Source organism: Nyctibius grandis, chromosome Z, assembly GCF_013368605.1.
Source record: "Nyctibius grandis isolate bNycGra1 chromosome Z, bNycGra1.pri, whole genome shotgun sequence".
Taxonomy (NCBI): Eukaryota; Metazoa; Chordata; class Aves; order Nyctibiiformes; family Nyctibiidae; genus Nyctibius; species Nyctibius grandis.
In genome coordinates this window covers 37,560,729-37,575,722 of record NC_090695.1, presented here as the reverse complement: position 1 = coordinate 37,575,722, position 14,994 = coordinate 37,560,729, and the positions used below count along the sequence as shown (strand labels likewise).

Genomic DNA, 14,994 nt, shown 5'->3' with positions numbered 1-14,994 from the left:
TATTGAACTCCAAGACCTTTTATTATGAAGCAGATGGCACGCTAAGCACACCCAATACAGCGTGCTACAAACCTCTGTTAGAAAGCAGAGAGGATTAGTTTCCCTCCATATCTTAGAGACACATTTCAATGGGTTAAGCTGACTTCATTTCCATGCCTACCTCAGCATTTTCATAGCCAAGTTCATGAAGCGCTTTTCCAACCTTTTCCTACATGCTTAGGATCTCACTTCTATGTATGTATTAAGAAAAAAACTAAATCCACTTTGTCTAGCTTTCAACTCATAACTCAGAATAACTATAAAAGTATTTAAAACAGGTCTGTAAATACACAACACAAGACTGGAATACATCTGAAGTTATAATCTATAAATTATGTCAGATCCTTCTTACGTTCTTCTTACGTTCTTCCAAGTTTAAATCAACTAAGCTTTCAAGCAACAACTAAGGCTGTCAAGACCATATTTAACATTTATTTATGTCTTTTTAATTTGTTGAAAAAGTCCATATTTAACATCTACATATTTATTTTTAACTTGCTGGAATTTTGTAACTCTACATAAAACCTATAACTAGGGTGATGGGCAGGGGAACAGCTACAAAAGCGAAGTGGGAAAATAGAATGTTTTTACCACTGAAAGCGGGTTAGGAATTGAAACCTAGTAGTGAATCACATGTACCTTAGGCATGAACAATTTTCTAGCTTTAATACATTTACCAATCAAACATTTACCTCTGCAGATCACCTTTACTTCTGAACATACATTCATTGATAGAGAACACAATGTCTCAAGCAATCCACTGCTCCTTTTGATCTGAGGCCAAACATCACTTGAGAGAGCATACCTCTCCAACATTGCTCTTTATAAAGAGTATTAAACAGTATTAAACTCACTGAATGTGGCTTCGCCAAAACACTGTACAGAAAGGAAGACAAGTCCATTTCAAAGCCTCCTCAACCTAACTCAGCCTACTGTTAGCCAGAACTCAAGAGCCAAAGCTCCACTCTTAGCCTGCTTTACCTGGCAACTTGAAAAGAAAACTGGATCCAAAAATAGGTTTCTTCATAGCCTATACCTAACCCTACTTTTTTAAACATCAAGTTTGAACAAAAACTGAATCTGTTGGTTTGAGAAGGACCTTAGGGTCCTTTCACTCCCTGAAACCTTCTCTTTCCTTGGCTTTCTCTTTCTGTTGTTTTTTTGTTTGGTTTGGTTTGGGGTTTTTTTGTTTGTTTAACTATTCCTTTATGGTTCTCCTAAGTGTTCCTTCAAAGCACTGTTCAACATATCCACAAAATTACTGGGGAAAGGGGAGAGAAGAACTTCCTTTTTGTCCTTCATTCAGAGAAAATCCAGTTTAGGGGGATCCTTCTCGACAATCAGGGCTCCTGGTCATTAAGATAACAACAGAGTGCAATTTCTTTTGCAAGCCATGCACACAAACACTACATAACCACACCCTATCTGTCTTCTACTTCAGGTCTCATTATGCCACCTCTCTTTCCAGATCTTCCCTTCAAACAAACAGCTGCAGAGTCACTACACAGTACTTTTGCAATATATGTAATTAAGGGATCTCTGCCCTGTTTTTTTAAGCGCTGCTCCTACAGGTGCCGTATAGAATCCAGACAACAGCACCATGACGTAGTACAACAGGTAGGTTTGCTGTCAGAACTTGCCTATCAAGCTGCCAGGCAAGGACTGTTTTGTGACATTTGGGAAAACTGTTTGGCACTGTCCCAGGCTTGGAGCTGACCGAGTGGGAAGAAAGTAGGGCTAATTTTCTGCTGCTTGACCAGTGCCCAGACCAACTGAAATAAGTCTGCCACATCTTAAAGGGAGCTATAAAAGAAGAAAACAGGAATATAAAAACCAGAAAAAGTCTCGGTGAACAAAAGAAAGTGAATCTCTTAGTAGCAATCTGTTCTCTGCATACGTAATGCACATGAATAATTGGCTATCAGTCTTAACAGAGCCTCTGCACTACACTTCTTCAAAAGCATAAAGGATAACTACAGCCGAATACATTCTTCATTTTCCTCAGATGGTATTATTACATTGCTAATACATAAAGTAACTCCGTTGTCAATTAGCAAGATTAAAATTATTAAATTAACGTTATGTAATTGTTTGTGTCCCCATGGAGCAGGTAAAAGTTGGGTACGTTAACTGAGCACTTCCACACCATAATACTAATAGATGTCTTTGAAACATAATTCAGTTTTGGATAGCTTGACTGTGGAAAAAAAAGTGTAAAAAAAGTTCTTCCTTTTATTATTTTTTACACATTTAACATTAAGGGATTTATGCATATGAGTGCAACTCAACTTTGAAATTACGTTTTTCATTAAATACAATGAAATGAATTATCTGAAGAATAAAAATCTAAAACATTATAAGGCCATCTCTTAACATTAAATGATTTTTTCCTAACCAAATAGCAGAATTTCCAACAACGGTCATTTTTCATATGTGGCATGGAGTCAATAATGTACAATGCACAGCTGAAAATCCCATCATCATTGTTTGGGCTCCCTGGCAGTGTGTAGTCTCCATATTATACAAACGATTTGCATGTTCACAGGCTATTAGATGTCAGACTGGAGGAGGTAAGAGGGAAATGGAGTCAGAAGCTACGTGTTGAGTGTCCCTGATTTTACTAACTCGGCTTTGCATGACAGTGAAAATGGGCCTCACTACACTGTGCACCAGTAACTTCGTTTAAGTGTTTACCATGAAGATCAGTCACAACACATTCCATCAAAGCAAGAAAGACTGTGACACAGTAAATGTAACTTTATAAAGCTATATTCTTCAGAAATATTCTGCAGTATTTAGCTATTTGGGCAACTTTTTCCCTAAACCAGAAAAATCCCAACCCACCACAACACTTCGCAACAAAAAAGTTCTAGCCATCATCTCATGCAACTTTCCAACTATTAATACACCATACCTGCAACACACTTTCTAATCTGGTGCTTTCCTTAAGAAGCAATTCATATTCACTGTTGCAAGTTCTGCGGATATCATCCTTCTCACTTGCAAGTCTGTGCTGCTCTTCTTTCCACTTCTGCTGAGCAATGTGAAAAGCTTTCTCAGTCTCTGCCACCTTCTGCTGAAGTTTTTCATTCAATACTATTGTTTACAGAAAAAAAGAAAGAAAGAAGACAAGTAGCACTGCAAAGCATGTTCAGAAAAAAACATATAACAATCATCAGTTCTTCTGTGTATCCTGATATCTCGTGGAACACTGGGACATTAACACTTCCAGAACTGGAGACCACCACCTTTACTACAAAGAAACAATTAAATTTTGTGTTCTTATAGCATCTTTCACTTGAGGACATAGGAATGCTTTAGAGATTTCTCCTCTTGGAAAAGAATAAAACCTTGAGCTAACTCTTTGAAGTGAGGTCTCTATAGCATGGGGGACTCCATTTCAGCTTTCTACGCTTGGCCAACTTATTCCCAAGTGTCTATTTGATGTAGATATTAGTCTGTTATCAATTAATTTTGAGCTCAGTTTAAGTGACACTAAAGCTAGGCACCTGCCCCATGAAATGGACTATAGGAAAACCTAAGGCAGGTTGGGCTAGCGGGCAAAGGCTCAGCTGTTCAAAGGAAATTTACTGCTGCTCAAGAAATTTAAACCTTGAGCCCAGCAAATGCTTTGAGACAGGGGAACACTGTATATACTCTTCTGCAACAGCTTAAATGCCGTGGAAACTTGACTACCTATACCTATTTATTTAAGCAGTTTGACTAGGAACTTTCCTTTATTTTACAAACTGGCTTTCAGATGAAAGTACGTTGTATCAGCTTTTCATTTTGTGAAATACAACTAGCTACACTGGCCTTTAAGTAATCACCTCTTTTTAACAGATTTCTATTTCAAATTCATCTTTCTGAAATTTCTTCCCAGTTGGGGAACAATAAAACGAACAGAAGAGACACATTAAGACGACATAGAGAATCAGTGGACACAATGATGGGAAAGGACTGTCAGAGAGCAGAAAGTCAAGCCTCACTGAGAACAGCAGAAAAACAATTTGGAGGAAATACTGAAGAGGACAAGCCACAAATGAGGCCTCTGTCCAATGAGCTAAAGCAGGGTCACATCAAAGCACCAAGAGGCAAGGAAGGCTCCAAGTGACCAGGGAAAACAAGCGTTGTTATAAACTGCAAAAGAATTGAGAAGCAACACCATGATGATTTGACTTCTTCAGCACCTGTCACAGAAAAAAAAAAACAACACAGTTTGAGGAATTTCAACCAAGGTAATTACTGTCAGTTAACAGACTTCTAATTACTGACTCTGGTATTGAAAGAAATTAACACGCACACACACATACATTTAGGAAAACAACTCTTGCCTCTGCAAAACCTCTCCTACCCACTTTTTGTTCTCCAGTCCCCTCACCGCATTAGCCCAGTCCCTCCAGGAAGGTGACAGGTAGCGCAGCAGACTGGGGTCACTGTACTGTGGTTCCTCCATCAGCAAGTCCCTTTTGAGTCCTGCCTCTTGGTGCCTGCATGGGCTGTCACTACTTTGGCCCCAGCCCCTGCTGAGGCTGCTGCTCTGCTCCTGTCTCTTCTGCTGTTTCTTTTTTCCTCTTCTTTTTCCCTTCCTATCGGCATTTATCACCCTTTCTGAAACAGGTTTTGGCAGAGGCGCCCTGCACTCTCTGGTGGGCACTTTGGCGTGGAGCGGTGGGTGGGTTTGCCCATTGTGGAGCTGGCCAGGACCAGCTCCAGGCAGACCCAGACCTCTTTCCTCCCGCGTAGGTTGCCCTGCAGACCCGCACCCAGCACCAACACCTGCCAGCTGTGCCCAATACAGCAGTCATTGAGTTTTCTAAATTATAAAGTGAATCACAAAATGAGATTTAAAGTATTTAAAATACACACACTACGCACTTCTAAACTGGCAAGCAAACTAGTAGTAAAGTGAGCATGCACAGAAAGAAACATAGCTTTCCTCTAAGTGAGAAACTAGCAGTTAAAGTCTTCAGCTTGCAATCACAGGGGAATTTCCAAAGGGAAAAAAATGCCTTCTTCCAGTTTGCAATCCATAAGACTGGGGGTTTTTTTTGGTGTTCTCCAAAGGAGTGAAAAGTTCAGCTTCCTAATTATCTTAAAAACACCTGGTACTTCAAGTACTTGCAAGTTTCCAAGTCTCCTTCCATTCTTGAAAGGATAAAATCTCCACAAGGAGAGCTCTAAACTCTTCATGGAACATCAAAGGTTTGGCAAACTCACAAATGCATCTCCTGTAGGTTATAAAGCTATTATACTTACTTAGGTAACTAAAAATGCATCTCACTTAACTCGTAAGAATGAGAAATCTCTCTCTGTTGAGGAGGATCAAGAAAATCTGAGTTTCTGAACGCAAAACTAGTAGGAAAAAAATGTCTAGGTAAAAACCTTCCCTTCCACATACTACTGTCACAACATACATGTTCCCTTCCCTATAAAAAGAGAGACAAGGATGATAAAAAAAGAAACAGGACATGAGCAATGAAAAGCTTGAAACCTTTGAAAAGATGAAAGAAAGAAAGTAGTAGTATGATGAGAACTTCTGGAACTGAAAATAGTGCAAACAAATGAACAGGAATGGACTTTTTCTTTTTTTTCCCTGAAATGGAAAAGGAAGAACTGCTGGACACAGTGATAATCAGGATGTGGAGACAGCCACTGTGATGACAACTCTGTACAAGGACTGCAGTGAAAGAGGGAACAACAGAAGGTAAGGGGCAAGAGGAAAAAGTGTTGATAGGTTTAGCAGGTTAGTTTTAATTCACACGAGACAGCAAGAGTTTTGTAAGCTCTTACAAGTTTACAAAAGCAGATGGAAAAGAGGTGGGAAAGATAAGAGAGATCCAAGAAAAACAGCAATAACTAAAAGATTTAATTAAGTCACCACTTCTAACTTGTCTTCCTGACTTGGAACTGACGTAGTCTTTGTTCCACTTTGCTTTTTTGAAACATACCTTGCAGTTCCACAAGTTTGTTTTTTGCATCACTTAACTCCTCTTCTGCAGCATACGTTTTCAGACAAGCATCTTTTCTGGCAATTAACAACTCATACTCCAGACTTTGTCGAACAGCCTCTCCTTTCTCAACTTCTGACCGTAATTTGACTATCTGGCTTTCATAGTTGGACAGCTAGAAAATAAATTTGTTTCAGAAAACTAGCAACAATGCTCCTTTGAAAAAAATGCAACGTTATAGAAATACATCTACAGAATATTTGTAAAAGATATTTTGAACTGCATTTACACCTGCCTTCTTATTCCACTTGAATTGGAAATACAGTCTTGCAAATGCACATTTATGTACATTCACTGTTTTTTATGCAATTTTTTCTTATTCCTAGATTAAATTCATGTCCCTTAAACATACCTCTCCATTTTTCCAAAAGTACACTATCTTAAGAAAATAAAAGTCATAATACTGTCATATTCTTGCACATCAAAGGAAAAACTGCAGCAACAGAAACATATTCCACAAGCAATTTTCTGGTAACTTTCTTTAAATTTAACACTTACAAAAACAGTCACATTGGGATGCTAGTCTATCAGACATCTAATAACTCACAAGTATATGTATGAACATAAAACTCAGTCCAATAATGCTCTGTAGTCAAACAGAATGCTACTAAATTTAACAGACAACAAACTAAAAATTGTAAATGCTTCAAAGTGATCTTATCCAGATTAAGAAACATAGTTTAGTCACTGCTGCCAAAAACGGGGGCCAGAAAATGAAGTTCAAGCTATTTCAACACAAGAAGGTGGAAAGTAAAGTATTTATTTCTTCAGAACATCTATGAAGCAGTCCCTTGACTTCAGTAATACCACATGTAGGTAACCTGAGCACTTCCATTACCTGTAACTATATAGTAAATGGATAGGGAAAAAAGCAGTCTCTCAAGTAGGTTACCTACTTAAAATTCAACCTGACTTTGTGGTGCAAACCACGACAGCAAAATCGTGCAGGAGATCCTTGTGCACACCCAGCTTTCAAATTCTCAATGTAAGAGGTGGTTTGTTTGGGTTTTTTTTTTTAAAACAGGTAACTCCAGGAATCCATTTTACAGAATCACCCCACAGTTGATGGGGTAATGGGAAAATAATGAATTAACTGCAGCACAAGAGCAAGTCGTTGTGGGAGAAGCAGAAATCTCTTAATTTGTGTACACACCCCAATAATAAACGGATATGGAACAGCAAAATTGGTTTATTGGCTGGACTTAGGCCAAAACAGATGAATGAGCACCCACAACAACTGCCCCTAGCAAACTGCTAACAGCAGAATTGTTACCTGTAGTAGTAGTAATACCTCTGCACCAGCACAGTTTAAACGAGGATATCAGCTGCCAGACTGGCATTAGCAAGCGCAGGAAGTGTTCCTAGTAGCAACAAATCTGAAGCGGATTACAACTGCTGCTGTATTCTAAAATACCCTTTCCTTATGTATACTAGTGTGAAAACTGGTATTCAAGCTAAATACTATTAAGTATTTTCTTTCTCCTACCTCATTTCAATACTAGCTTGCTACAACAGCATCAGGAAAAACCTTTGTAATGCGGACAGATTACTTCCCTATGAATGAAGTTCTCATTAACAAGTGTGAAATTACTGATGAACCCATCACCACATTTGTACATTATACATTGTTATAGTTATTGAAAACTGCAAATTTGCACAAGCTGAGACACTGCAAGATCACTAAAGGATAACCTAGATGGATTTGGTGTACACACACAGAAAAATACTGTACTAAGTTTATGAGTTGCAAATTATTTCTGCAGAATTAAAATGATACTCTAATACCCTGCAAAAAAATATAAAGAAGAACTAAGATGTTCTTATGAGGCTAGATTCAAGCTGTGGCTTTTATTTATTTGTGTCACCAGCCAATTTTATCTAACAAACTACTGGTAGGGGCAGTGACTTCTTTCCCTGCAGAAAATTTGTGCTCTGCTTGGTGCAAGTTTAACTATTCACAATGCCAGCAGAGGTGCTAAGAGTTCCCGTGAACAGGTATGAGAGGCCTGTACAGTGTCACCTTCCTTGTTATTTTTCAGCTAATATCTGTGCTTTTGATACACCACGTGAGAGTATTATTTTCATGAAACAAGATTACATTTATTCCAAGAGTAAATTAAAGCAAACAAAAAAGTTCTTACTTCTTGATTGTGTTTAATGGTTAAGGCTAATTTTTCTTTTTTAGCTTGACAGAGTTTCCTTCTCAGATCTTCAGCAGTGTCCAATTCTGATTCATTGCTATTTTGTAGCAACTGTGACTCACACTTGGCATTATGTAAGCTGCAAAATATGAATGTTTTCAGAAAACATGAGTTTTAAGTTTTAATGCTTCCATATTTCAACAATCAGATTGTGAGCCCAAAGTTCTAGACATTCACTTAAGTAAAATTATGCCATGCAGTTGTCATCATACTACTGCTCTTTGAAAAAAGTTATATAGAATTGCTCATTGTGCAAGATCTGAGAGATGCAGCAGCAGGAACCTAAAAAAGATATACACTTTTTGGATTTCCCGAAGTTGATTTAGGCATAACATGTTTTTTATTATTTTTCGTTATCTCTATTACTGATTCAGTAAACTTTCAGGATGCTTAAAAAACATAATTCCAATCACTTACATGAAAATGACTAGCAAGTTTTTGTTTGTCTCCTGCGGTAAGGCTTATTTTTTAAACATTGATTACCATCTCAAAATCACCTCTGTCATGAAACAAATGCACATACGTGGTACAAAAAACAACTTTTCCACATTTTTTCTTTGAAGATATAAACATTTAAACCACACACAAGCAACTGATCGCAAACACAATCCAAATTAAAGGTCTAGCCCTCTAAAATATCCAGTATCTTCATTTCCACTACTATTTCAGTTAAAAGAAAATCTACTTGGCAGTAGCAGCATCAGCTCTTGAGCACAAGCAATATTTAAATAATCAAAACAAGCTTTTCTACGTAGAGTGAAAAATCGGTACAAAAATGCATATTTAATTAACACACACTAGTTCAATAATCTTACGTGCAATTATTCTAACTTCAAACTGGATAACTTCTAAATTATTTCAAGAGTTAAAAATCCATTTTCACTTTATTTTATATGGCTGGCTGCAATAATTAGTTGCTCCACATAAAAGCACAAGTTGTCAGAACCACTAAACATGAAATATACTATAAAAAGAAACACAATTAAATTAACCACAAAGTTGGCATCATTTCATACAGAACTGAAAATACTAAAATAGCTTACCTTTGTCTACATGAAGTCTTAAGTATTAATTAGAGAAATGAGAGTCTACCAGGATTTAATTATTTGTTTTTTCTAAATAAAAAATGACCACTTTACCCCTAGGTTTGTGCACAGGCACCATTAACATTTTCCACGACTGAGACTCTACCTGATGATATATGTTTTCTCACATGAGTTCACCAGCAAGAAAGACAAAAATGTCATCAACAAGGGGAGCAGTAATTTAGATTAAGTGTTGCCTTTAAAGACATTACTAATAACAAAGGATGAAATTTCAGGTTTTTTAGCTGCAGCCTATATATATTTTAGAATTTAATAAATACTAAGTCTAGTTCCACTTAAAAACAAGATGAACTTCATCTATGAGATCAGAATAATTGTATGCCATTGGTAATTGTTCCACAGGGTGCCATGTACTTAACACATTTTAAATATTTAATAAATGTAGGAGATGAGGATCATTAAAAACTGCATGTACTGCAAGAAAATCACAGGCACATTATTAGCTTTCAGTGTTTACTATGGGAGCCATACCCAAAGGAATCAACATGACTCAACGGGCAGAAGATCAGCAACAAGGTAAGTAAGATCACGTATCATTATTTCATGCAACTCAGATACTGCAATAAGAAGATATGGTGGTAAGTCAAGCAGCAAATAAGAAGGATCTGAACAGCTGGAGCACCTGTAAACAGTATAAAAGCTTGTTTGTGGACACCATTGTCTGGTTTCGCTGATATAGAATCACAGAATCAATTTTCTGTCTAGAAAAGCTGCGCTTTTGCGATGACTGCAGCACCCAATATGGCAGGAACATAGTTGATAAGACACTTTGTTTTAGTTCATGGCCAGCCATGGTATGCAGGTCTCCATGGTGATCAAGGCTGTCAGCAGCTTTGAGTTAGCCAGGTGCTAAAGCTAGGAGGAGCGAAAGCCAGGGCAGCTGACCCAGGCTGGCCAACAGAAGTGTTCTACCCCATGAACATCACATTCACTAGAAATTGGAAAGTTTGCTGGGGACACTCTCTCTTCTCAATGGTCGCCATCCCTGGAGAGTCTCGCCCATCATTCTGCTCCCCAGGCCTGCTTTCCCATTTGTTGTGACCATCGTGATGTCGCTGGAGCCGTGGTGCTCGCAGTGTTCAACATCTGGCATTCACTGCTGGGAGTGTGCAGCTCGCAGCCACTATATGGGCTGCGTATAACTGCATTTATTTTATATTAGCATTAGTATTGATATTGGTTTTCTTATTTTTACTAAAACTGTTTCCATTTCAGCCCACGAGTCTCATTCCCTTTTCCCAATTCCCCTTCTCAGCTGGGGAGGGGTCACCAGGTGACAAAACAGATGGCCATTGTTTAGCCCCGGATGCAGGGTAAACGCAAACAATCATAGGTTTGGGACTTTTATTTTTCTGTGGCTGGGGAAAACAGAGATGAAAGAAAGGCAAGTCATCTTATTCAGAGATGATGCAAGAAGTATCAATCTCAACTAAAGATAGCTAAAGGCCAGATAGCACTAAAGTTAGCAAACCATGGGTGAGGAAGAAAAAGAGAATCCAAATTGAAAACCAGGGAGGACCAGGGCAAAGAAACAAGGGTTATGAAACAGGCAAACATTATGTTAGTTTGCAGGCAGCAGGGGAGGTCATTTTGCTTCTTTAAACCTGGTAATATTTAATACTTCTTGCATGGAGAGCACACTGAATGCAAGCAAGGGAATGAGTACTTTTTGTAAAGGAAATAAACCAGCCTTAAATCTTTAAGTAAATTACATTGGTTTGTATGGCAATCAGCTTTCAAGAAAACTGTTCTTTCCAACTCCTCTATTAAGTATCCAGGAAAAAATAAGACAGCACAATGGAGATATCTACGCAATAAAACTTACTCAGAGGAAAATTTAACTATGTGATTAGCTGTTCTACTTAACTGGATCAGTGGAAAACAAACAAGCCACAAAACACAACTAATAGAAAATTAGGGACATTGGTGGGAAATGATACTCTGTACCCGAACTGAGGAAGAGTTAGATATAAAAGTTTAGGAGGAAAAAAAATACATGTATGCACTAAAGAAATTATGTCCGTCAGGGCAACGGCTGGACTCGATGATCCCAGGGGTCTCTTCCAACCTGATTGATTCTGTGATTCTGTGTGACTATAGAAATGAAAAATGTGTATAACAGCATTCAGACACAAAAGCACAACAGTAACTACTGGTGGAAAAAAGCATTAAACACCTTTTTAAAATAGCATTTTCTGCACAGCTTCTAAACCCACAATGCCATTATTGAAAAATTTAAAATACAAAGCAGAAAATGCTATTTTTGTTCTTAGTATAGAATTAAATTGAATCAGCTACTTTAAAAAAAAAAAAAAAAAAATCAAGGGAATATTACTATGTGAACTACTTCATCACTTTATTTGTCCACTTAAACATTTTCAAATAAAATAGTGATTGGCCTTAAGAATTCTTATTTTTGTGGTATTTTCTTTAATCACCACAGCATCGCCAGCACACACAGTACTTTATTAAACCTTCATACTGTCTATTGTAGGAGATTCTTCCTTCCATATTCATGTTACAAGAAGTGAAACATGCATAAAGCTCTCGGAAGCTTAAATCAAAGACAAAACCACACAAAATCCCTGGAAAGTTTCACAGCATGTATGATTTCCAGTCTAAAAGGAATTCAGAGAATGCTTTGTACTTCCACTTTCATACATTAACAGGTCATCGATCATAGGTTTTGAAATAAAATACATATTTTACCAACTACAGCTTCTAAGACATCATTTTTAGTAGTACTGTAAGATTCTTGAAGAAAGCATATAAGCATGTGAAACAGCTTTTGAGTTCTACATTGCAGAATGACTTTTTGTAACACAAAAACTTTAAATTCAGATTCACTTCACAAGTCAGCTAGTTACAGTGAACATAGAACATCACAGAAAAACAGTTCTTTAGTAGCTTTTCTTCCACATCTGGCAGAATCTAATTTTGTAACAGAGAGAAATTTTCTTTCATTTATTACCTAGCAGTGGAATTTTGCTAAACATCCCCAGCTGAAGGAATAGTCTGATTTCCTAATCAAAGTTCATGTTCGTGGAATTTTGCTGATCCTATATAACTGGCAGTTTTGTATAATCAGACTTTGAATAGCGACAAATAGGTCTCACAGCTAAGATGATACAAATGAATTAAAGCTTACTTTAATTGTGCCAAAGATCAAACACATATCAGATCATAAAAAATAAGAGCCATGTGCAAGACTTAAAGCTGACCTCTACCACCGCAGCTAATGCAGAAAACCATTCTCTAACTCCAGGTCAGCGTTCCTAACTGCAGGCAGGAACTCTATCTCTAAGTCACGTCTCCTATGGCCCTGTGAGAATTCTTGCACATGGTATGGCCAGTATGCATGCCTTCAAGTAAATCTTTTCACCTCAGAACCACACTGACATGGCACAGCTTGCATGCATCACACCATATCTGGTTCTTCTTCAGTCTGAACGACATAATTTCAGGTATCTAAGAAATAAACCACAAAAACATAAACCATATTACTAGACTTAAAAACACAGAAGTGGAGCTCACCATTTAGCTTCCATGACAGCGTGGCTGACGGGAGAGGACAAACTCATGACTACCAATATGCAGCTTTTCAAGTCTATAAACTCTGGAGAATGAACTTCATCTTCGACCATATATACTTCTACTTGACAAGCTTCAAAAATTACTCTTTTCCATATCATAAAAATATTAAAGCCTGTAACAGACACATGCTTTAGTTTATTTGGCAACATAATAATGGAATCATTTGTTAACCACTCATGAACAGTTACCAAACAGTGTTACTACAATGTTGTGTGAACAATTATCACCAACTGCAATCTGATATCAGTTTTAGTCAACAGAAAATTGTGCTGCTATGAATACTGCAGATAAAAATATATATATATATATATATTTTGTAGAATATCCACTGCCAGGGTTTTCAGAAGAATGTCAATAAAAAATTTTATATTTGCATAGATTGTTCCCCTACATTCTCTATTCTCCTAAGAGGATCACAAACTCCATTTCTCTTCAAAATAATTCTAAGGGAGATAAATGCATGTACTACGATTTTTTAAACAGGTCAACATCCAAGCTTCGCTGTCTGATAGCAGCCTTTAACAGAGCAAGTCTTCTAACTGTTTCATAAACCTGGAATTTTCTACTTGAACATATTTTTATTGTATTAGATATGTCAGCAATATTTAGGGGGAATATTAAATTGAACTATAACTCAGTTCACCTTCAGAAAAAACTCACTAATGTAGTGTTTTTAACAAAAAGAAATCAATACAGATAACATATTTATAACATAGACCTTAGAAAAACTCCAAGATTTACTTCAAGTTGAATAGCAAACTCATTTATGAGTTCTTCCCATTAATTAAAGCAAGGTAACATGAAGAATAAGCTGGATTCAACAGTCCAGATTAATGAGCTATGAAGGTTTGCTTTTGAACTCCACAGCAGATGGACATCTATACTAACATCCAAAACAAGAAATCAGCCTGGATCCCACCTTTACCATCTCTGGCTTGCCGACATGTTTGTCACAATCTATTTCTGTTGGACTAAACACAGAAGTACTTGGTGTAATATATTAACCATAAACTGATTTTGTTCATTCCAGTAGCTAATAATCTTCACTAGAAGTATGGAGAAGAAAAAATGCATTTCTGCTTCAAACTGTAATTAGAACAGAGCATGCAGCAAGAATAAACCTATTATTTCTAAAAACTTTTTTTTTAAAGCTTAACAACTGGTGCCCAGGACTATCATACTGCTTTATATTCAAGCAGTAGTTATTCCAAGGTGTCTTCAAAATCAAATGGAGTAACATGGGAAAAAAAGCTAATGAAGGTTAACAGTTTGCTTCAGTTTATTAATAAATATCTAGATGTATCATTTGTGATTGTTAAGATCTACCCATCAGAATTCACCTTGGTACATGTGTTCATAAGCCCCAAAACACATAACTACCATGCACCTGTCACTCACTCATAGAGAAAGCGACACAGCTTGCTTTCTATCTCAACTGAGAAAATAGCTGAAGACCTCATTTTCAAAGTATAGACAAGTCTGTGGTATAATTGTTAGGCACATGATAAGGCCCATTAAATTATTAGTAGCTTGCAAACCAAAACCTCCAACTTTACATGAGTAAAGAACAATCCTGACAGATCATTTGTAGTATTGCACTCAATAAAAATCAGTTGCTTGGATGAAAAAAAAATCGTGCTGTTGGGGTACAGGAAACTGTACCTCTATCAATTGTGCCCAATTTTCACATTAAGATGTAGCTCTGAACACTGCGAAACTAGTTTTTCATACCACCCTTTTAAGCTTTATTGCAATCTACACCAAAATCTCATAATGAACAATGGGAAAAAAAATAGGTACTAAAAGACTTTCTCAGACATCTGTTTTCACCTGAAGAACAGAATTCACTAACTCTACCTCATAACCAATAGCTGCAGTGAAAAAAAATCTTAGTCTTAAAACATAATCAAAATGTACTATCACATCCACATCATTCTGCAGTCTTAAAACTTCCTGAAATTACTCTGAATACACATCGAGGCGGGGGGGGCGGGGGGGGGAGGGGGGCGGGATCCAAAGAATGTTTTCTGGGAATGCTAATGA

At 37.2% G+C, this 14,994-nt stretch overlaps 1 protein-coding gene across 1 annotated transcript in view; it reads right to left on the bottom strand.

Moving 5' to 3' along the window:
* CCDC171 (coiled-coil domain containing 171) overlaps nt 1–14,994 on the bottom strand; it is a 135,524-nt gene that overhangs the window by 119,899 nt on the left and 631 nt on the right. Inside the window, exons 2-5 of the mRNA XM_068423283.1 lie at nt 12,892–13,063; nt 8,192–8,330; nt 5,991–6,165; nt 2,954–3,135 (exon numbers count right to left, since the gene is read on the bottom strand). Of these exons, the coding sequence (XP_068279384.1) occupies nt 2,954–3,135; nt 5,991–6,165; nt 8,192–8,330; nt 12,892–13,049 (654 nt within the window). The 5' untranslated portion in view covers nt 13,050–13,063. The remainder of the gene's footprint in view (nt 1–2,953; nt 3,136–5,990; nt 6,166–8,191; nt 8,331–12,891; nt 13,064–14,994) is intronic.